The sequence below is a fragment of the Lampris incognitus genome, chromosome 3 (genome assembly GCF_029633865.1).
Source record: "Lampris incognitus isolate fLamInc1 chromosome 3, fLamInc1.hap2, whole genome shotgun sequence".
NCBI classification, from domain to species: Eukaryota; Metazoa; Chordata; class Actinopteri; order Lampriformes; family Lampridae; genus Lampris; species Lampris incognitus.
The window spans coordinates 15,087,127-15,111,302 of record NC_079213.1 but is presented as its reverse complement, the minus strand read 5'-3'; the positions used below and the strand labels follow the sequence as shown (position 1 = coordinate 15,111,302).

The 24,176-nt window shown below is 41.6% G+C and overlaps 2 protein-coding genes across 4 annotated transcripts in view; both read left to right on the top strand.

The window, feature by feature from the left end:
• ano6 (anoctamin 6) overlaps positions 1-13,427 on the top strand; it is a 41,559-nt gene extending 28,132 nt beyond the window's left edge. For all 3 annotated transcript variants that reach the window (XM_056275786.1, XM_056275787.1, XM_056275788.1), the window contains 12 exons: positions 1,038-1,143; positions 1,620-1,680; positions 4,386-4,531; positions 4,880-4,957; positions 5,187-5,409; positions 5,673-5,842; positions 7,911-8,008; positions 8,146-8,276; positions 9,365-9,570; positions 11,072-11,274; positions 11,490-11,595; positions 11,736-13,427. In XM_056275786.1, coding sequence (XP_056131761.1) covers positions 1,038-1,143; positions 1,620-1,680; positions 4,386-4,531; positions 4,880-4,957; positions 5,187-5,409; positions 5,673-5,842; positions 7,911-8,008; positions 8,146-8,276; positions 9,365-9,570; positions 11,072-11,274; positions 11,490-11,595; positions 11,736-11,954 — 1,747 coding nt within the window. In that variant the 3' untranslated portion in view covers positions 11,955-13,427. The remainder of the gene's footprint in view (positions 1-1,037; positions 1,144-1,619; positions 1,681-4,385; positions 4,532-4,879; positions 4,958-5,186; positions 5,410-5,672; positions 5,843-7,910; positions 8,009-8,145; positions 8,277-9,364; positions 9,571-11,071; positions 11,275-11,489; positions 11,596-11,735) is intronic.
• Positions 13,428-14,325: 898 nt separating this feature from the next.
• On the top strand, positions 14,326-23,305 carry pwp1 (PWP1 homolog, endonuclein). The gene is made up of 15 exons (XM_056275790.1): positions 14,326-14,493; positions 14,751-14,809; positions 15,152-15,336; positions 15,705-15,790; positions 16,410-16,506; positions 16,885-16,995; positions 17,324-17,454; positions 18,321-18,385; positions 18,644-18,740; positions 18,829-18,890; positions 19,130-19,241; positions 20,148-20,238; positions 21,380-21,501; positions 21,938-22,043; positions 22,428-23,305. The coding sequence occupies exons 1-15, from the start codon at positions 14,428-14,430 to the stop codon at positions 22,520-22,522; spliced, it is 1,485 nt and encodes a 494-aa protein (XP_056131765.1). The 5' UTR covers positions 14,326-14,427; the 3' UTR covers positions 22,523-23,305.
• The last annotated feature ends 871 nt before the right edge of the window (positions 23,306-24,176 follow it).

Below are 24,176 nucleotides of genomic sequence, written 5' to 3'. Positions count from 1 at the left end.
GGGTTGCGGGGATGCTGAAGCCTATCCCAGCAGTCATTGGGCAGCAGGCGGAGAGATTGATTTTGATTTTGATTTTGATATACTTGAATGATCTCCATAAGGAAATTACGCTCTGCATTTAACCCATCCTAGCTGTGTAGCTAGGAGTAGTGGGCAGCCGCTGTACAGCGCCCGGGGACCAACTCCAGTTCATCTCGCCATGCCTCGGTCAGGAGCACAGACAGGAGTATTAACCCTAACATGCATGTCTTTTTGATGGTGGGGGAAACCGGAGCACCCGGAGAAAACCCACTGCAAACACGGAGAACATGCAGACGCCACACAGAGGATGACCTGGGATGACCCCAAGGTTGAACAACCCCGGGGTTTGAACCCAGGACCTTCTTGCTGTGAGGCAACAGCACTAACCACTGTGCCACCGTGCTGCCCAAATATTATATTTTCTTATAATGTTTGATGTTGATTATTAAAAGAAATGTAAGGCTTTAACAAATATGATTCTCCTGAGTTAATAGATGCTAAATGCTTAAGTCCAGGTTACATAAAAAAGAAATGGAATTTAGCATCTTGGAGTAACACTATTCATGTTCTTTATTCATCTGTATGACATGAAAAACACAACTTTGGCCTCAGATAGCAAGTAAAAGTTCTTGATTCAGTTAATGCTGCTGGTAGTGTTTATTCTTTCACCCTGGACAGGCCGCCAGGCCATCACATAATAATCTTTAACAGTAGAACTGTTTGGATTGTAGCAGTAGCTCAGCGGCATATATTGCAAAGTACTGTTTTCTGGTCCGTGTCAGACTTTTCATACCCAAATGATGAAAAATATTGCCATAGAGAGTGTGATTTGCAACACAACGAAATAAACGATAGAGCTTAACATGAAACGATAGACATTTTCTATTGCCACATGATGTATATCATCATATCGCACAGCCCTACTTTTAACCATTTATAAATCCTTTACTATACTGTTGCTGCAGATTTATTTTGTGTAGCTCACATGCTAACCTCGATCCTCAATGCTTCTGCAGCAAAGAGGTGTGTGACCCAAATATAGGGGGCGCTATTGTGATGTGTCCTCAGTGTGACAGAGAGTGCTCCTACTGGAGGTTAAACGTTACCTGTGAAGCTTCAAAAGTGAGTCCCGTTTCATTTCAACACAAATCACATTTGAACAATGTCATTTTTAAACTCTGCAAAGACGATTACAATGCTTTGTATAGTTCAGATTACTAAATGTTATACTGAATATTATACTAAAAATGATATTGAATGAATAAGATTTTCATTACAAATTCATGTTATATTCATAAATATCTGCCTTTTTTCTGGAAAACAAAAACAGATGTGACACATGATGTGCCAAAATGATGACTGTTAAAAATACAAACTGAGAAACAGTAACATGAAGATTGAATTGTTTGAATCTGATGAAATCGGTTGTGATGTATTTTGCAGCAGGTTTCTTCAGTCGTGGTCAAACTGAATGCTTTATGCACCAACAGAGCGTACAGGACTTGAATATTTAAACATCTGTTGCAGTTGTTTTTGTCCGGTGTTTTGAGCTGATTTGCATAAAGAGAGAACACAACTGTTTTCCCCTCCTATTTCAGAAACTTTGCATATTTGACAACTTTGGGACGCTGGTGTTTGCTGTTTTCATGTCAATCTGGGGTAAGCTTTCACTTTTTTTTTTAAAGTTTTTTTTTGGGGGGGGGGGTCTTTTCAAAACGTACCCGTACACAATAGGAAGTCACAAAACTGTCTGCACTGTAAAATCTCCGGCACAGGCTTCGGTCATATTTATAAACTGTGACAAGATACGTGATGTGATGTGTAGAATATGATGTGTACGTTGTGGCCCAAAGCATTAATGCCTAACTGTGTTGCCTGGCTTGTGATTTACGTCCATTTGGTGTTGGTTTTTTTTCCGAATGGCTCGATATAACATCATCCAAAAAAATTCATGCAGGTGTCTCCTGCAGCCACACAGCAACCATTGGCTGTATGTGTTTTTGTTAGAGTAGAAGAGAATACAGTAGAATGGAAGAGTAGAATAGGAGAATGGAAAAGAGTAGGGCGGCACGGTGGCGCAGTGGTTAGTGCGGTCGCCTCCCAGCAAAAAGGTCCTGGGTTCGAGCCCCGGGGTAGTCCAACCTTGGTGGGTCATCCCGGGTCGTCCTCTGTGTGGAGTTTGCATGTTCTCCCCGTGTCTGAGTGGGTTTCCTACGGGGGCTTCGGTTTCCTCCCACAGCCCAAGACATGTAAGTCAGGTGAATTGGCCATACTAAATTGCCCCTAGGAATGAATGGGTGTGTGTGTGTGGGTCGGCCCTGTGTGATAGTCTGGCGGCCTGTCCAGGGTGTCTCCCCACCTGTCGCCAAATGACTGCTGGAATAGGCTCCGGCATCCCTGCGACCCTGAGAGCAGGATAAGCGGTTAAGAATGGGTGGATGGATGGAACAGAGTAGAGTAGAATAGGATGGAATAACCTGCTCTCTGTAGTGAGAGCAGGTTGCAGGTGGAGGAGAGCCTGGAGAGGTGGAGTTATGCACTAGAGAGAAGAGTAATGAAAGTCAGTAGGAGCAAAAAGGTACATATGCCTGAATGAGAGGGAGGACAGTGGAATGGTGAGGATGCAAGGAGTAGAGGGGACAAAGGCGTATGAGTTGAAATACTTGGGGTCAACTGTACAAAGTAACGGGAAATGAAGAAGTGAGGTGAAGTAGAGAGTGCAAGCAGGGTGGAGTGGGCGGAGAGGAGTGTCAGGAGTTATTTGCGACAGAAGAGTACCAGCAAGAGTTAAAGGGAAGGTTTACAAGATGGTTGTGAGACCAGCTATGTTATATGTTCTGGAGACAGTGGCACTGATGAAAAGACAGGAGGCGGAGCTGGAGGTGGCAGAGTTGAAGATGCTAAGATTTTCACTGGGAGTGACGAAGAAGGACAGGATTAGGAATGAGTATATTAGAGGGACGGCTCAGGTTGGACGGTTTGGAGACAAAGCAAGACAGACAAGATTGAGATGGTTTGAACATGTGTGGAGGAGAGATGCTGGGTATATTGGGAGAAGGATGCTGAATATGGAGCTGCCAGGGAAGAGGAAAAGAGCAAGGTGAAAGAGGAGGTTTATGGATGTGGTGAGAGAGGACATGCAGGTGGCTGGTGTGACAGGGGACGATGCAGAGGACAGGAAGAGATGTTAATGGATGATCCGCTGTGGCGACCCGTAACAGGCACAGTCAAAAGTAGTAGTAGTAGTAGTAGAGAATAGGATGGATTAGATTAGAATAGAATAGGCTAGAATGGAATAGAGTAGAGCAGAATAGGATGGGATAGAATAGAGTAGAATAGGATAGAGTAGACTAGAATAGCATAAAATAGAATAGGATGGAATAGCACAGAGTAGAATAGAGCAGAATAGGATGGAGTAGAATAGAACAGGATAAAGTAGAGTAGAGTAGAGTAGAATATAATAAGATGGAATAGAAGAGAATATAGTAGTTGAATAGATTAGAGTAGAGCAGTGTTTCTCAACCGGGGGTCCGCGGACCCCTAGTGGTCCGTGGTGTAATTGCAAGGGGTCCGTGAAAATAAAATATCTTTAAAAAAAAGATCCTATGACATTTATAGAAATGGGATTATTTTACTCAAATGTGACTGAGACCTTTATCTACCTAAACTATAAAGGGTAACAGGACTTTTTTCTCTAATTACATCTGTTTCACAAGTGTAATTTATTGTATTTTAATAAGAGATCTCGCTCCCGTTTGCATTGTTAAAAGTTACTGCATAAAAATTCTGTTGTTACATATATCTGAAAGTCACTGAATACATATTCTGTTTTGTTACATATATCTGAAAGTTACTGCATAAGAATTCTGTTTTGTTAACTATATCTAAGTTACAACTGAAAGCTCTTATTTTTGCCCCAAAGAGTGAATAAATGCTATAATGCAATTTAAAATGCAGTTTCTACTGTTTCTATCAAATTGCAACCCCCCTCCCCCAAGATCAGGTGGAGGGGTCCTCAGGGTAGATCAAAAATACGCAGGGGGTCCAGGACCCCAAAAAGGTTGAGAACCACTGGAGTAGAGCATAGTTGAATAGAAGAGTAGAATACGATAGAATAGAGTAGAATAGAATTGCGTAGAACATAGTTGAAAAGAATAGAGTAAAATAGAATAGAGTAGAACATAGTTGAATAAAAGAGTAGAGTCAACAGAATAGAATAGAACAGAAGAGTTTAACTGTCGGTGAAGTGTTTTATTGAGGAAAACAGGATGTGCAGATGTTTGATTCTTTAGTATGAAAACATTGCCTTTTTTTTTTTTCCCCTCTCCTTTTTGTTTCCATGTCATCTCCCTCCACCCTTTCAGTGACTCTGTTCCTGGAGTTTTGGAAGCGGTACCAAGCGGAGCTGGAGTATCAGTGGGATACTGTCGAGTTCCTAGAACAGGAAGAGCCTCCTCGTCCGGAATATGAAGCCAAGTGCATTCACGAGAGAATTAACCCCATCACACGGGTAAGCCAGACACAGAATTATAGTTGACTGGTGTTAAACCAAAGAAAAATCATTGTTTTTTTTTTTTTTACTCTTAAGAGTCGGCCAGCATTGTGAGACATTAATTAGAAAATGTTTTTCGGCCATAGGACTAAGATCAAAACGGTCAAGGAAAAAAAGCTGAAAGTAGAATGTGTCAAATATTGCCCGACAGCAATGAAAAAGAAAATCAACCATTATTTCCCAGATTTACCTATAAGGTTGCACAATCACATAACTGTTAGGCAATTACCGGTGTTTCCAAGTCTTTATTTGCAGCCATGATGTTAAAGCAGAGAGGTGCATAATCATTTCTCTACGGTGTTTCAGGCGAAGGAAATGGTGCCGTATACAGCCTGTGGACGTTGTATTCGGTTGTCTTTAGGGATGGGGACGGTCTTATTCTGGGTAAAGTGCTCCCATAATTTTTGCTATACTTAACATCTTTCTACCGTAGCTTCTCTTTATTTCAAATGGTGATTATGGTTGTTTAAATGACGGACTAGTCATGAAAAAATGGCATTTTTACTCTTATCTACTATTTCATGTAGTTCATTAAGCACTCTCTCAAACCTAGACTTTGTTTTAGACAGAAAGGCGATATCTCATCCTTTTTTGCTCTCGAAACATTTTTCAGATTCTGTTGATCCTGGCGTCCGTCGTGGCCATCATCGTGTACCGCCTGGCTGTGTTCTTCACCTTCACGGCCGAATTCAGGAACCAGAAAGAGCTGGAGCCCATCACGGAGTACGTGACGCCACAGATGGCCACCTCAGTCACAGCCTCCATCCTCAGCTTTGTCATCATCATGATCCTCAACATCCTCTACGAGAGGGTCGCCATCTTGATCACCGACTTTGGTGAGGCCTCCCGATGCATGTCAGCATCAGAAATGCCTTATCTTCCAAGGACAAGAGCCTATCCTGGTCACATCAAGATGCATTTTTTTATATTCACATGGAAAAATATCAACGTTTCTTTTGTCACTTGCAGTTTCCATTCAGAACTCTGAGCTGAATTTGGAAAATCAAAATATTAGATTAAAACTGACATTGTTTGTTTAGATTAGTGATTAGATACTGACAAGAAATTATAATGGCCATTTTGACCTCTAAAACAACAGAGCTTCCACGGACCAAGACGGAGTACGAAAACAGTCTGACTCTGAAGATGTTCCTATTTCAGTTTGTCAACTATTATTCCTCCTGTTTCTACATCGCCTTTGCCAAGGGGAAAGCAGTTGGCTATCCTGGACAGCCTGTTTACCTGCTGGGAAAGTACCGCAATGAGGAGGTACTGTCTGTCCACTATTCATGATTGTTTTATTAGAGGCACCTAATAATGTCTAACAAATCTCTTGGTTCCTGTAGCCTCGAGCGTTGCAACGTTATGTTCATCTCTGCACTGCTATCTATCTATCTATCTATCTATCTATCTATCTATCTATCTATCTATCTATCTATCTATCTATCTATCTATCTATCTATCTATCTATCTATCTATCTATCTCTGTCTGTCTGTCTGTCTGTCCGTCTGTCTAACTATCTATCTATCTATCTATCCATTCATCCATCTGTCTGTCCGTCCGTCTGTCCGTTCATCTATCTATCTATCTATCTATCTATCTATCTATCTATCTATCTATCTATCTATCTATCTATCTATCTATCTATCTATCTATCTATCTATCTATCTATCTATCTATCTATCTATCTATCTATCACCTCTTGGCCACTTTTTCAGGAAATTTGGCATTCAATTTCACTGCTACGCAGATGACACCCAGCTTTATCTATCCACCAAGCCTACCTCCACTCTTCTACCCACTTCCCTTTCTGACTGCTTACTAGAAATAAATTGCTGGTTTTCATACCACTTCCTCAAACTTAATAGTGATAAAACCAAGGTCTGCCTAGTCGGTACTAAATCTACTTTGGCTAAACCTGTTTTTCCCTAACTATTAAAAATTCTATAGTTCCTCCATCGCCTCAGGTTAAGAGTGTGGGTGTCATCATGGATAGCACATTATCTTTTGAAGCTCACATCAACAATGTTACTCACTCTGCACACTTCCACCTACGCGAGATTAATCATCTTCGCCCGTCAGTTACACCTAGCAGCACTGCCATACTCACTCACACCCTGGTTACATCCTGTATTCATCCGTCCATTTTCCGAACCGCTTATCCTGCTCTCAGGGTCGCGGGGATGCTGGAGCCTATCCCAGCAATCATTGGGCGGCAGGCGGGGAGACACCCTGGACAGGCCGCCACACTATCACACAGGGCCCACACACACACACACATTCATACCTAGGGACAATTTAGTATGGCCGATTCACCTGACCTACATGTCTTTGGACTGTGGGAGGAAACCAGAGCCTCCAGAGGAAACCCACACAGACACGGGGGGAACATGCAAACACCACACAGGACAACCCGGGACGACCCCCAAGGTTGGACTACCCCGGGGCTCGAACCCAGGACCTTCTTGATGTGAGGCGACCGCACTAACCACTGCACCACCATGCTGCCACATCCTGTATTGACTACTGCAATTCCTTCCTCTTTGGTCTTCCCCTCAAGTGTCTTCATAAACTTCAATTGGTCCAGAATTCAGTTGCCTGTATCATTACCAGAACTCCTTCCATAGATCATATCATTCCTGTTCTTCAGCAACTCCACTGGCTCCCTGTTAAATACTGTATTGATTTCAAGATACTGCTTCTCACCTTTAAGGCCCTTAATAACCTAGCTCCTTCATATCTTTCTGAACTCCTTCAAATCCACACGCCATCCCGTACTCTCAGATCCTCTTATGCTCTCCAACTCACTACACCATCGGCCCGCTTGACTTCCATGGGGTCTTGAGTCTTCAGTCATTCTGCCCCCCGCCTATGGAACTCTCTCCCACAAGACATTCGCAACATTGACTCGCTTTCAACCTTCAAATCCCATCTCAAAACGTACCTTTTCAAACTGGCATATTCAGTCTGATCCACGCTTCATTGAGTTTTATGCAGGTGATGTTTTTATACTTACCTGTTGTATTAACTTTTTACTGTCTACCCTGCTTTGTTTTGATTTTATGCTGTCTGATACAGTGCTTCTTGTTTTTTTTAAACTGTGTTCTGTAAGGTGTCCTTGAGTGCTCTGAAAGGCACCCACAAATAAAATTTATTATTATTATCTATTTGTCTGTCCGGTTGGTCGGTCTTATTCTAATTTTTGCTGTTATTTCTCATTAGCATCACACAAAGAAATGAATTGCTAAATCCACCCTGCTGCTTAAAAACCCAACACTCATTGGTTTGCTGTAGTTGCATGTATAAATCTGAATTCTGCATCTTGTTTTTTCGCAGTGTGATCCCGGGGGTTGTCTGATTGAGCTGACGACCCAGCTAACAGTCATTATGGGTGGAAAAGCGATCTGGAACAACATTCAGGAGGTCTTACTACCGTAAGTAGTTATTCCTTTAACCAGATGTACACGGATGGATGGATGGATGGATGGATGGGATGGTATCATTTATCCTCTGTGGTTGACATTTAGCTCTTTCCAATATACTGTTGAGATACTGTTTTGTTCCTCCATAGGTGGTTGAAGAATTTTATTTTCCGCTACTGTACTCGGGTGGGCTCAGAGAAGGTGATTCCTCGCTGGGAACAAGACTACCAGCTCCAACCAATTGGAAAACTTGGACTGTTCCATGAATATCTTGAAATGGGTAAGAGGAAATAGAATGAATTTGATGGTTAAAATATGATGATTTGTCTTACCTGAGTTCCATGGAAAGGTACAGAATTGCATTTCACTGCAATTTTATCTCTGTCCAACACACTAATAGTGCAGTGTGTGTGTGTGTGTGTGTGTGTGTGTGTGTGTGTGTGTGTGTGTGTGTGTGTGTTTGCATTGCTGTATGGTATGTGATCTTAAAGACTGATATGCACGAGCAGGTCTTTGTTTTTGTTTTTCATTCTTTACCATTACTGTATATACAGTGAATGTTTTCTCTGCATGTATGAGCATGTATGCGCTAGTTAAACACTAACTTGCTTGACATGCACACCTGGGAGCTGCCCAGAGTTATCGCTGATGTCTCAACAGTGCATGTGTTTCCTTGCATATTTCTTATCATGTGATATGTGATCGCTGTAAAAAGGGCCAAGCAATGTCCTATACTCAAAAAAAACAACAACAAACGGATAGGGCATCCGGGTGGCATGGCGGTCTGTTCTGTTGCCTACCAACATGGGGATCGCCGGTTTGAATCCCTGTGTGACTTGGTCAGGCGTCCCTGCAGACACAATTGGCTGTGTCTGTGGGTGGGAAGCTGGTTGTGGGTGTGTGTCCTGGTTGCTGCACTGCCACCTCTTCTGGTCGGTCGGGGCGCCTGTTTGGGGGGGGGACTGGGAGGGAATAGCGTGATCCTCCCACGTGCTACATCCCCCTGGCGAAACTCCTCTCTGTCAGGTGAAAAGAAGCAGCTGGCAACTCCACATGTGTTGGAGGAGGCATGTGGTAGTCTGCAGCTCTCCTCGGATCGGCAGAGGGTGTGGAGCAGCAACCGTGATGGCTCAGAAGAGTGGAGTAATTGGCCAGATACAATTGGGGAGAAAAGGGGGGAGGGGGGGGGGAAAACAAACATATATTCTATATGAGAGATGGTCAACAAATTTTCATTGTCACATAGGGACTACGTTGCATGCATCCAAGGTCATTTTATTCCTCTTATTTTCTGCTGAATCATCACAACAGAGGTATCTCCCCTCCTTGCCTCACCTCTCAGCATGTTGGTAATCTTTTCCCCCACAGTGATCCAGTTTGGATTTGTGACCCTGTTCGTGGCCTCCTTCCCACTGGCCCCGGTCCTGGCTCTGGTCAATAACTTGTTTGAGATTCGGGTTGACGCCTGGAAGTTGAACACCCAGTTTCGCCGCATGGTGCCAGAGAAGGCCCAGGATATAGGTGCCTGGCAGCCCATCCTCCAAGGCATTGCCATCTTAGCTGTGGCAACAAATGTAAGTGTCTGCTTAAACGCCTGTGCCCTGACGCCACACAAGTGAGTGCCACGCCATGTCATTTGAAGATGGTGATGCCATGTCATCGGAATCCCCTTTATTCATCAAGTAATCACATGAACGAGACCTTTCCCACCCGAAAATGGACTATAGTAAAACTGTAAAAAATGACTATATTATTTCCAGACATTGGAAATACAATCACATTACTTATTCAGATACTAAAATAAGTGTTCCTATAGTATAACTAAAATAAATTTCTATGTGTCAGGGGTGTCCAGGTATTGTAGCAGTCTATTCCGTTGCCTACCAACACGGGGATTGCTGGTTCAAATCCCCGTGTTAGCTCCGGCTTGGTCAGGCATCCCTACAGTGTCCTGGTCACTGCACTAGCGCCTCCTTTGGTCAGCCGGGGAAGCTGTTCGGGGGGAGGGGGAACTGGGGGGAATAGCGTGATCCTCCCACGCACTACGTTCCCCTGGTGAAACTCCTCACTGTCAGGTGAAAAGAAGCGGCTGGCGACTCCATATGTATCCAAGGAGGCATGTGGTAGTCTGCAGCCCTCCCCGGATTGGCAGAGGTGGTGGAGCAGCGACCAGGACGGCTCAGAATAGTGGGGTAATTGGACAGGTACAAAGTGGGGGGGGATTCCAAAAAAATAAACATTTGTGTTACGTGGTTTTACTGTAATCCATTTTCATATGGGTTGACATGGTTTGTGCTGCAGTACATGCAGCAAATGCCAACATTACTAGCACATTATAGCAACATGCCACAGGACCTGCAAGACCTTACAGAGCTTTTAAAGGAGCCAATTCCTGACATTGTTCATGGATATTGAGTATCAAATTTCCTTTACAACTTGCTTCTGATGGAAATAAAAAGTGATGGGGTGGGGCAGCGACCGGTACGGCTCAGAATAGTGGGTGTAATTGGCCGAATACAACTGGGGAGAAAAAGGGGGGGGGTTGTGACAAAGACATTCAGCCCTCCAATATAAGATAGAATTCTCGCTCTCGGGGCATCCGGGTAACGTAGCGGTCTATTCCGTTGCCTACCAACACGGGGACCGCCAGTTCGAATCCCCATGTTGCCTCCAGCTTGGTCGGGTGTCTACAGACACAATTGGCCATGTCTGCGGGTGTGAAGTTGGATGTGGGTATGTGTCCTGGTCGCTGCTAGCGCTTCCTCTGGTCAGGGTGCCTGTTCAGGGGGGAGGGGGGACAAGGGGGAATAGCATGATCCTCCCATGTGCTATGTCCCTCTGGCGAAACTCCTCACTGTTAAGTGAAAAGAAGCGGCTGGCGACTCCACATTTATTGAAATCGGAGGAGACGTGGTAGTCTGCAGCCCTCCCCGGATCGGCAGAGAGGGTGGAGCAGCGACTGGAATGGCTTGGAAGAGTTGGATAATTGGCTGGATACAATTGGGGAGAAAAAAGGAGGGGGGGAATTTCTTGCTCTCAGTACGTTCACGCCCTTTTTGTTGTCTCCTACTTCAGGCCATGATCATTGCTTTCACATCAGACATGATCCCACGCCTGGTGTACTACTGGTCTTTTTCTCTGTCCCCGTATGGAAACCACCCAGAGAACACCATGATGGGATACATCAACAGCACCCTTTCTATATTCAACATCGAAGACTTCTCCACGAGGAGCAAGCCCCTGAACTCAACTTACTGGCAGCAGCTCACCACCTGCAGGTACGCAATTGATAGCATCGATCCCAGAAGCACCAACAAGTATAGCACATATTTTCACACAAATAGTTCATATAGCAGCGTGTCTGTCTTGGTTTGCTGTTGTTAATCACATCCCTGAATGATGGAGGTCAGCATCGATTCAGGTAGAAATGACACATTTGCACCTTTAAATCACTCTTTGGTGCCGTTTAACAGCAGATCCTCTCCTCCCTCAGGTATCGGGACTTCCGTTACCCACCAGGGCACCCGCATGAATATGAGTACACTATCCAATACTGGCATGTTATTGCTGCCAAAACAGCCTTTATAATTGTTCTAGAGGTAGGTTAAGACCATGATGACATGCAGTGCTTTTGGATTTAGTTAGATCTATAGCCTTACCTCTGATTCTTATTGACACCTGTCTATATACTTTTGATACATATACTAATGGATGTGTCCCCTCCTAACTCTCCTTACAGCACATTGTCTACCTTACCAAGTTCATCCTGTCCTATGTGATCCCAGACGTCCCAAACGCTATCAAAGAACAGATCAAACGAGAGAAATACTTGACTCAGGTTATCCTCCACGAGACCAACCTCAAACTGGTGTCCAAACGCTTGAAACCAGTGGAAGAGAAAATCCTCAAGCCAACAGAAGAAAACACAGACAAGGATGAACTGGATCTTGACTTCTAACAATAGTGAAATGGGGCTTCATCCAAAGTTTCTTCACAGGGCATCGGATGATATAGTATACAATCAAAGTGGAAAAGGAATAAACCCTGTCCAACCCTCCGCCCTGTATTTTTATGTTCTCAGGGTTTTCTAGAAGTCTGGTTCGTCAAACTGGGTACATAAACATTTGAGCCTATGTTGGTTTCCAACAGCCAAAACACACATCCCTTCTAACCACAATTTCGTTTTTCAACCCATTCATAAGATCTGCTTTTCACAGTGCCTTACACATCCACCACTATCCAAGATCTAATGGAAAGAGCATGGGGTAACCTGATATGCTGGAGTTGTCAAATGGACATCGTCCAGCTTAAGTATTACAGGTAAATAGGCCCAGGAAATAATATGGCATTTGCACATTTGGCATTTGTTGAATGCCTCTATCTAAAGGGCCTCAACCTTAAACCCTGGCATTGTTAGTGTTAAGCCGGGATCAGACTACAAGATATTTTTGTCTTTCACAGTGGTCACCATGTAAGATTAGGCAATCATAGTGCCATACATTTTTGTCGTGTCTTGGCCAGGAGACTGGCAACACTACAAGTATGACCCCCGACCAATCATCATATGCTGCCTTCCACGATCTTGCACAAGTTCCTAGGTCATCAGGGACGAGGGTGAAGAAATTGTCAGTCATGGCTACAGAAGCGCTATGTGTGATGCTGGCGGTCTTGTGTTCTGAAACAAAACAGAAAAGAAAAGAAACGATTGTGGACTCTGTTACGCCTAGTGCTACTTGGGAATTATACCTCAGCATAGCTTAACCGACTAAAGTTACAATATCTATGCACTGTTGGATGATTTTTTTTCTTTCTTTTTGGTGGGGGAAAACAATCAAATTCCAGTATTATAAAAATGTCAAAAAAGTGCAACTTTTGAATGCAGTGTCCTGATGATGAAGTGCTTATTTAGCAACTTGTCTATAATGGACGTAACAAATACACACCGATATGAGTAATATACCATGATGCCACATGATAATTCAACACCTGTAGAGGATGTAGATAGCAGATTTATAGCTAAGTTTGAATGTGCCTATCTATGGCTATGCCTGAAGATATGTACTTACATACTGTCTGCTGAGAGACGGAAAAGTATTCTCCGTATACATGCACATAATCATAAACTTTCCTGCTGTTAACTCATCCAATACGACTTCAGTGATATTACCAAAATGAAACATTGCACAATATCTCAAATGCTTCTCTAGCCGGATATACACAATGGAGCAATGTAATCTTTTATTTTTATTTTCCTGTGGTATAAGTAAAATCTGTCATGTATACTAATGCCGTGCCACACCCCATCCCTGTGCTTTAACCAAAGGTACTTTAACCAGCATGTAACAAAGAGTATGACATGACCTGAATGACGTCTATCATGTATAGCTTGTCGTTTTTGTTTTATACATTTGCCATTAAACCGTATTTTATAAAAGTGCAGGTTCATTTTTTCTTTATGAAAAGCATATGCTTCCAAAAGGAACATGTTTACATGCCTTATAAATCCAGCAGATAATCATAAATGCTGGGCCATGTTATAACACCTAGAATTATTGAGGGGGGGAATTCTATCATCAGCGGACATTTGAATTAATTCAACATACCTACTTGATCAAAGTCAAGTCGATCTCTGGAGGTATTGGCCACGACACATCTTTTGAGCAACTTTGTCCAACTGACAGAATTGAGAAGATGGTTTCAAAACATTTATCGACGGTTAAATGGCTCCAGATCAACCCCAATTCCCATTTTGCTGAAACAAAACAACTACTCGGTGAGTATAATGTCGTACTTTGAAGCTGAATTTGTGAGATGTATTGTACGAGGGCCACATAGCGTATCTCGCCGCGTATCTCCCATGTGCAGACGCAACAAACTATGTTGTGAAATGTTTTGAGAGCGTGTATGTTGTTTTACTTTGTTAGTGGATCGAGTTAAAAAGGCCCTTTAACATTAAATGCGTCTCCTCTTGAGACGGAATTACTTTTTTTTTTGAAGGCGTTAATGACGCCATAAAAGTCGTGCCGGGAAGCCTAATTTAACATGAACAAAAACTTCTTGCACTCGCTTTTATCTCATTAGGTGTCCCATTTGTTCCCTACATTTTATATTATCAAATTCCTGTGTTCACTCATTTGTTTATGTACCTGTAACTTTGAATAAATAACATAGAAAGGCTCATTTAATACTTTGTTTTGAAATAAAAAAAATCACATTAAACAAGGGGCAAACGCCTCGGCATAGATGTTCTATGATATTTTGAACCGGTAGTTTATTCAACGGCTAAAAATGCGTCATGAAGACGCGACAAAGGATTTAGGACCCTGGACGACTCACATGGATACGTGTGCGCTTTAAAAACAGCTCGTCTCGTAGCGTCTTTTTGATAAGTTTACCTCATTTTGCTTGTCTAACCAATCAATTTGGCGACAATGAGTTCACAGATAACATGTGTTGGATGGGTGAGACAAGGTGTTTCAAAGGAAATGCCGGACAAAGTAAGTAGCCGGCTGCGTTTGCAAAAACAGCTAAATGCTAAACTGTCAACAAGCCGACATCGCCCTAATTTTCTAATGCTGGATTCAGTAGGTTGACTAGATAAAGGCTGGTCTGAGAAGGGTTTGTTCCGTTTGGTATATCAGGTCGCTTGTCAGACCAGCCAGAGAGTGAGTCGAGGATCTTATGTCTGTCTGCAGCCTCAGTCTTGATGCTAGTTTGCTTGAGTTGCTTTTTTGTGTGTGTTATCTAAACTCAGGTTGAGTTGAGTCAAGAAGAACTGCGGCGCATCATTACTGAAGCGAAAGAGGAGTTGGGGTATGTTGACCAAATAAGATTACGTAGAGCTGCTTACACAGTGTGTGCCCCTTGTTTCACCCTGGTTTTGTCATTATCTTGCAATGTCGCTACCCTAAGCGTCACAATTAGGTGAAAGTCAATCTCCCGAACGGGGATGTGACTTTCTTTTCAGTTCTTTCGTTAAACTTTCCATGGTTGCTTGGATCCTAAACTCACATTCATGTACTTATTTTCCCCTTCATTATTCTTTCTTCATTACCCTAATCCCTGTACAAACGACACATCTATTGAAATATTTCACCTCGTAATGATTTGTCATAAACAGCTGTAGTTTGAGTGGTGTGATTTCTCTTCCAACAGGGAGCAACAAGTTGAAGATGAAGATGAGGGTGTGGCTGATGATGAGACATTAAATGATGCCGAAACAGAGACTGCTGCTGTCCCAGAGGAAGATGACAGGAAAGCCGGAAAAGAGGAGAGAGATGATGATGATGATGATGAGCTGGCAGAGTATGGCTTGGACAGATATGATGAAGAAGATATAGGCAAGGGAGATGGTTGCCTATGTTTTATGTTTATTTTTAATTATTTTTTTACGCAAACATTGTCTTTTATCATTTTGGGAAGAGGCAATTCTATGGAGTTATGTGGTTGTAATTGGTGAAACAACAACACTGATCAGATGTTGATACTGGGTAATGGCATTAGATATAGACATGGTCCTCAATACTTAAATCCATTGTCAAGAGCTTTGCTTAATCTGTCAGTCTTTGGTTATTCATAAAGTTGACCCCCATCATTTGTTTGTTCCTATCCTCTTTCTGTTTTAAGCTTAGTTCGTGTGTCTAGGCATAAGAGAGGCAAAGTATTCAAAAAGATTGACTATTTTACCCTCTGTCTTACTCCCATACAGCAACAGCTAATCTAGGTGACAGTTTGGCTGGGCTTACTGTATTCAGCAATAATGAAGAGGATCCTTACATCACCATCAAAGACACAGTGAGTGCTACCATGCATGACATTTTCCAAAATGTCTTTTTTATATATGTGTATGTTTTAAGTGGTTCACATATTTTAGCATCTTAAACAAGATGTAAATACCATGTTCTATCTTTTGACGCACACAGGGCCGTATTAACTAAAAGTGGCGTAAGTCAATGTGACCATTGTGTAAATAATGCTACCCGTGTTTTGTGTTGCTAATGTTTATTGTCCTAATAGGAAAGTGCAGAATTTCCTTACCATGAAAAGGCTGCATAGGTTAGGTTTAATTTAGGAGCTGCCACCCTATTTGAATGGTGTGTGAATTTATTTATGTTGATTTCAGCAGAGTTCTGTAAACCCATGCATATGGATTTATGCCTTTTTAATAACCAATAAACATTTCAAAGGGATAATTGGTGTTCAGTTTGCTTAGTAGTAACATTTGCCTGTTTTAGAAAATCTGAAAATAAAACAGTACTCTTCTTAATCTTTATACATTTTTAAATGTGAGGGATATCCAACTGATGTTGAAAGGGCATGATTGTTATGAGTTCTAATGGAATCATATCAGAGAACACTTGATCTTGTTTGAAAGCTGATGTGTACTGCTGTATGTCTTTGTTCCTACCACTAGGACCAGTATGAGCGTGATGACTTTCAAATCAAACCAAGTGACAACCTCATCCTTGCAGGCAAGGCAGAGAGAGACTGCTGCAATTTGGAGGTCTATGGTAAATATCCTGATGTATGTTTTACATTATGTGTTGTATAACTTTGAGAGGCAAAGGAAAATATGTTGATTCTGTTGTTAGGGTACGTAACTTTGGCTCTTTCACAGTATAATAATGGTTTCATGTAGTGTTGTTGGTCCTAAACGTGAAAACTTAATCTGTTGTTGCACTTATCCTAAATTACTGTGAATTCGATTGTAAAATTAATGTATGAAAATTGTAAACCCTAAGATCAGATACTGTGTTATAAGTACTTGTTTGGCACCTTCACTCTAAAACTTTTCTAAACCTCCAATCATAAACTGCAACATGATATATTAAATTGGCAAAATTATATATACATGTATATTTAAGGGTGATTGATTACTCTCTTTACAGTTTATAACTCTGAGGAGGATTCATTGTATGTCCATCATCATATTCTACTGCCAGCCTACCCACTGTGTGTGGAGTGGTTGAACTTTGACCCTAGCCCCTCAGAAGGACCAGGTAAGTAGAATTGGACTCAACCTTGAAAATGTATGCTTTGGTCCAGTCAACCTGAAGCTTTTGTGTCCTATCCTAAACAAGGCCCAAGGTATAAGAGTTCCCCCACCCAATTAAAACTTGAAATTTCCAATTATACAATAATAATGAATTGGCAATAACAAGTTTCAACATTGTATTTCATTTTACGCTTGAACCAAACCCAAGCAGTTAACTGAGAAATTCAGCCTCACCCAGCCCATGTCCAAGGGACAGTTACCTCTGTATTTTCTTATCAAAAGCAATTTACTGCAAACTCCTGAACCTAATTTAGTTTTCTTTTTCTTTCAAGCTAACTACGCTGCTGTGGGCAACATGACTCCACAAATAGACGTTTGGGACATGGACGTGGTGGACTGTTTAGAGCCAGCCTTCTCCTTGGGAAGTAAAAAGGTTTCAAAAAAGAAGAAAAAGAACAAAAAGGTACATAATTAGTAAGTAATTCATATCTAATGCCAGGATTGGCAAAGTAAAAGAATATTAACTCAATAATAATAAATTTTAACTTAACTCATAATAATAATAATAATGGGGTGGCATGGTGGTTTAGTGGTTAGCGTGGTCGCCTCACAGCAATAAGGTCCTGGGTTCGAGCCCCGGGGTAGTCCAACCTTGCAGGTGATCCCAGTTCGTCCTCTGTGTGGAGTTTGCATGTTCTCCCCGTGTCTGCATGGGTTTCCTCCGGGGGCTCCGGTTTCCTCCCACAGTCCAAAGACGTGTAGGGCAGGTGAATTGGCCATACTAAATTGTCCCTAGGTATGAATGTGTGTGTGTGTGTGTGTGTGTATATGTTGGCCCTATGTGATGGCCTGGCAGCCTGTCCAGGGTATCTCCCCGCCTGCCGCCCAATAACTGCTGGGATAGGCTCCAGCATTCCCGCGACCCTGAGAGCAGGATAAGGGGTTCAGAGATGGATGAATAATAATAACTTAATTCAAAACATTGTCTTAATCAGTTGATGCCTGTTAAAATTATAATTGACTTGTCAACTATGTAGCATCATTTCCATTATGACAGTATTATTTTGGTTATGGGAACTTGTATTCAACAAATAATGGCGTGGGCATTCACTATTAACCAATGAGAATACGTTTTAGGCTGAATGAGTTCGAAGAAAATGGAGATTGACCTTGATGTATAATTACTATATTTCATCGTACATAATGAATATATTTGTTTGTTCAGTGTTCAGATCTTTAATTCCATGATGTCTGAAATTTTGAAGACAGTTTCTGTTTTGGTTCCTGCTTGTCACCATTATTTCCATAATTCACCCTTCCTATTGGCAGGCAGCAGAGCCTATTGAGGGACACACAGATGCGGTTCTGGACTTGTCCTGGAATAAACTGGTCAGGTCAGTGACCTGTTACAGGCTTGGAAGAATCTAGTGATATATTCCGTTTTAATTAAGAATAGATGAACATATTGGGTATATATAGAAACTGCAGTGCATACTTAAAATCGTGCCAATAATTAAATAACACACCTAGATCTAAAAGCCCTTTTTGCACTTAATGTATGTATTAATGCACTCTGGTACAGCTAGTACTAGAACAACTTTACTTGAGTGTGTAAACTGAAAGTCTTTGAATCTCGAAAATCTGTTTGTCAGGAATGTCTTGGCCAGTGGATCGGCAGATGAAACGGTTATCCTGTGGGATCTATCTCAGTGCAAACCGGCCACAACTCTGCATAGGCACACTGATAAGGTGACCAGTAAGAAGAATTGTACAAGTTATACATTTTTATTGGAATTTAAACTTTGAATTTTGGGTACCAAAATGTGTTCTCTTTTAGGTTCAGACTTTAGCATTCCACCCATGTGAGGCTCAGACACTGATATCAGGATCATATGACAAGTAAGTACCATAGGTAATCATGGGTTGATGTCATTTTAATGCATTGTGACCACTGACTGACAACTTGTCCTGTGTGTGTGTTTGCTGTTTATTCATGTAATGTATGTTTTTGGCCTTTTTAAAGCTCACCAGCCACTGAATCACTTCCCATACACTGTCATGTCCTTTAGGAATATGGAAAGTTAAACATTCTCTGAATTCAAGATAAGAGTCAGGCTACTAATATTTCTCTTATGCAGGACAGCCATCTTGTATGACTGCCGCAGTCCAGATGATAGTTATCGTGTCTGGAGGTTCAGTGGTCAAGTGGAGAGGCTGATCTGGAACCACTTCTCACCCTGCAACTTCCTGGTAGGCACTTGCTATACATGGATAACTGCTTAGAGGCAACAGTGATGGAAAATGTTGCTTTCACACTGGAAAGTCATAAAAATGAATTGCATGGGTTAAAGTTCAATTTTAGGGTTAGGGCATGTTTTTTTCCACTTACATGGTCAGTTCCTAAATTCAAAATTAGAAGAAAAAAAATCCAAATTCTTAATATGTTTATGTAGCTGTATTTCCATCATCCAGGTGGTAGAAGATCCAGGAAAGGTTTAAATTTAATTTTCAGTCTGAAGACGTTTCACCATTCATCCAGAAAACTGAAAAAGCAATCCGGATGAATGGCGAAACGTCTTCAAACTGAAAACTAGCGAACAGATTTAAACCACTCCTGGATACCAAATTTGAACATGTTTTTTTACTGCAAATGTATGCCGTTATAGAATAAACAAAAAAAAAAGTTAAATTGTTGAGTAACCTTGAGATCTATTATTTTGATCACTATGTTGAGTATGTATTGATTAATAATGTTGAACTTGTGCATAGATGAGCCCAGCTGACAAAAGCTTTTGTGTAACAAAAACGAACAGAAGAACAGTAAAAAGAGAATTCACAATGCAGACAGCGGCGGTAGTGCTGCTTTTTTTTTTTTCTTCTTAACAAATGTTAATTTTCACACTTGTCCGTTTTTTTTTTTCTATTCAGTTATATATATTCAAATTTGGAATATTCATTGACAGCCCTACACAACAGTATTCCACCACAAACTGAAGCACTCCCTGTTCCATTGCTTCTAAGCTCTTAGCGTTTATTTAGAGTAGCAATGAATACCCATGATCATTGTGCTGTTGACCTCTTTTCACTTCCTTTGAACAGATTTCTTATCTTTTTATAAGCTTATTCTAAACGCCAGCTGAACTGCTTGTGTTTTAGGCCAGCACAGAAGATGGTTTTGTCTACTGTCTGGATGCACGCTCAGATAAACCTGTGTTCACACTAAAGGCGCATGATGGCGAAGTATCTGGTAGGTGAAATTCTGAGAATGGTGGGGGAGAAAAATAGTTTACAGTTTAAATAAAAAAACCAAAACGTTTTAATCCTTTTTTTTAAAAGTCAATTTTCATGACCTAGTCACTGAGGGACTGTGTTCATCAGAACCAGTTAGGTGAGGTCATTCTGAAGAGGCACCTCATTCTTCTATATGCTGCTGCTATTAAACATCATTATGGTTTGCAGCACTTGAGAAAATAGTGTTCCATCATCCCTGTGTTTCTATCGACCACTGTGCTATTAATAGAAAATCACAGCAAAGTGTATTATTTTGAAGATAAACTAGGTTTTAGCAGTGAATTTTCACACAGCTCCCATAGTATTTGACTCTAATTCAGAGAGAACTCTGTTATTACTAGAAATGTGTCATGGGGCCGTATAAAAAAAAAACTACTTTATTCTGTGAAGCTAACCACTTTGTAGAGAAAAAAGGTTTTGGAAAAAAGGGTTTAGTTTTCAGCTAAGATGAAGGCTATATAAATGTAATGATGATGATGATGATGATTATTATTATTATGGGTGGCACAGTGGTTAGCGCCGTCACCTCACAGCAAGAAGGTCCTGGGTTCAAGCCCCAGGATAGTCCAACCTTGGGGGTCGTCCCGGGTCATCCTCTGTGTGGAGTTTGCATGTTCTCCCCGTGTCTGCGTGGGTTTCCTCCGGGTGCTCTGGTTTCCTTCCAAAATCCAAAGGCATGTAGGTCAGGTGACTCGGCCGTACTAAATAGCCCCTAGGGTGTGTGTGTGTGTGTGTGTGTGTGTGTGTGTGTACGTGTGCGTGTGCGCGTGTGTGTGTGTGTGTCAGCCCTGTGATGGCCTGGCAGCCTGTCCAGGGTGTCTCCCTGCCTGCCGCCCAATGACTGCTAGGATAGGCTCCAGCATTCCCATGACCCTGAGAGCACGATAAGCGGTTTAGATAATGGATGGATGGATGGATATTATTATTGTTATTATTATTATAGGTTAAGAGTGACACCTGAAGGCAGGACCAGGGTTTTATTATTGTCGCTGAAAACTTCAGCTCGATTCCTTAGCATGACAAGTATTGACACCATTTGGATTTGGATGCACCTCACATACTGTGTAAATGTATGCAGCTAGCCTGTCTTTCCGTAGGTCTGGACCTTAGCAGCCAGATTAAAGGTTGTCTGGTCACTGCATCGGCAGACAAACAAGTCAAGATATGGGACATTTTGGGCAACAAACCCAGTCTGGTACACACACGGAATATGAAAATGGTGAGTACTAAGTATATTTCGGTTCTTCGGTTTGATGTTTTTATCCTGGTAGATGGAAGACACTCTGTTTAGTTGAGACACATTTTGCTGTGTACGAATTATCAGTCAATACGTCATAAACTTTATCTATTAAAAATGATATCACTGTTATATTAAGTCTGTTAGCAACTTAAATTACATTATCCATTAATCAATCAGACTTATTTAAGCACCACATGTTGTAGATACAGATGAAAGGCAACGCACTTAATGTGAGAACAAGTAAAGTATAGGGCATGGGACAGGTGCATGCACGTGTGCTTTAATTACAGAATGCGCAACCATTACTTTTTCCAAACACTATTGATCTCTTCTCACAGTTAATCACTACAAGAGATATTTCATCTCTGCAGAGATGAGAGGTGTGGTTCTAATCTAACTCCTTATCTGTGAACAGGGCACACTCTTCTGTGCTTCATGTTGCCCCGATCTGCCCTTCATGTATGCCTTTGGAGGACAGAAGGACGGCCTGCGGATTTGGGATATAAGTGACGCTGCCGCAGGTATTTTTAACGGCAAAGTCATCTGTTCATAATGTTAAAACCTTCAGGCAAAGGAAGTACAAGTCTCAGTTTAGTTGTACACCATTGGTGGTACACAGAATGTAGTTTGTGCAATTGTTTTTTGTTCCTCATTCTAAATGATGCCTATGGCATTCTTAACTGGCAGCCATGCTTTAGCTATCTTTTGAAAAGTTGGATTGTTTTGCCTTTATTTTAAACCTTTATTTAGCTGAGGGAAATGTTTCCATTCCAATCACATTAGTGAATGATATGACAAAACTTTTTTTTAACTAAACTGTACCTGAGGACTAGTGGTTTTATTTGTTTATTCAGTGTTAAGGGGATCACATTATTTTAATACTGTTTGTATCTGTCTGCTTTTAGTGGTTGAGGTGTTTGGCAGTCGAGACCGCTTGGTGGTGAACTCTGCATCAGAAGTATCCAGCAGCGCAGCAACAGCAGATATGGAAGTTGCCTAGTGACCAAATCTACGATGAATAATAAACACATAAACTGTGCTATACTGGAAACACGTTAAGCTGTTCCATATGGCTGCATATGTCTCATCATACGCTGCTTAATGTCACACTAAAAGTAGTGAGTTATATGGGGTGCGGTCTTGTAATGATTTGGAAAGGTGGCTAACGACACTGCACACGGGGCCAAGAGAACTTAATAATAATAATCATTACATTTATATAGTGCTTTTCTAGACACCCAAAGCGCTTGATATAAGTTGATGTAAGGTATAAGACTTGAAAGACTTTTTGTTTACAACAGGTCATATTACTACCAATGACAATGTGAGCTCAAAGCCAATTATAAGTCATTGAAATAGGCTTTTAAACAGATATCCTGTATTCATACAATTGAAAATATGTAGAAATGTATTTTATTTTTACTTGGGGTAGTGATGCAACCACCAAGATCCAAGTCAAACTGATGGTTGTTCTTGACAGCATGAATCTGAGATCTATTTCACCTTGCCTTTCTTTTTGTATTTGAAAAATTATCTTACATTTCATAGTGGTTTTCATCACCACAATTAGGTTTTCATGTGAAAATTTGAAAATTATATTGCATCAACCTCTTATGTTGTATTGGATGCCCAAGTTTCACTAAAATACAAAGGTAAAAATATATGTACAGAATCATTTGACCCAAAAATGTTGACGTTTAATCATGACAAATTGTGATATTTAAATGTTTGCTAAATGCAGTGTTTGGAGGGGTGAAAATGTATTTTTCACCCATGATAATTATTGGTCAGTTGTTCAGAGTATGCAAGGGCAACAAAGTTGCATCCTGTCTTGGCCAATAGATGGAGAGGTCATCCCCATAAATACACACTGACCCGAATGTGTCTCTCCACCTGTACTGGTCTTGTCTGATGGGTACTGCCGTCAAGATGTGTTTCTGCTCTACAATCTGACAGTCAGGCCAATGGGTTAGGGATGCTCTCACCATCTTCTCAGAAGCTGCATTAATCTCTTGGACACAGAAGCTGGTGACTGGTTTAACCCTAAAACCACTGGCAGCATAGAGAACTTCAACGCTGTGTGCCCACCTTGTGGCAATTGTACTCAACCCTCAGTTCTTTGAAGTAACACAGCCAGCCTTTGCCCACACACATATCACAGCACAAATGTCCCAGAGCCATACAAGGATCACAAGGCACCACCCTCTCCCCCTTGCACACTGCAGTTTTTCTTGCTGCCCCTCTCTGCTCACTGCACACTCTGCATTACCTTTGAGTTGAACTGCAGTAGTATTTGCATAGAACCCACTTCTCTCCCTTACAGAAAGAACATGTGGTTACTTGGTCTGTATAAGCTAAACAATATTTCAAAACCTGGTCAGCAAACATCTTGTCTGGGGTAACCACAGCCTGCCATGGCAATGTCTCTTCAGTTTGTTCAGCTTGGGCTGGAGAGATGAATGGTTTGGAGTGGGGTTGGAACGTCAGACATACTGATCTCTGCTCTGTTAAGATCTCCAATTTGTTGCAGTAAGCGACTTCCTCAGTTACAGATGTGAGGATCATTCTCCTGATTGGAGAGGTGGACAGGTACCGTCTGGCTTGGACCCAGTTCATGAGAAGTTCACGAATCCTCTTCTCTGTCAAACTAGGTA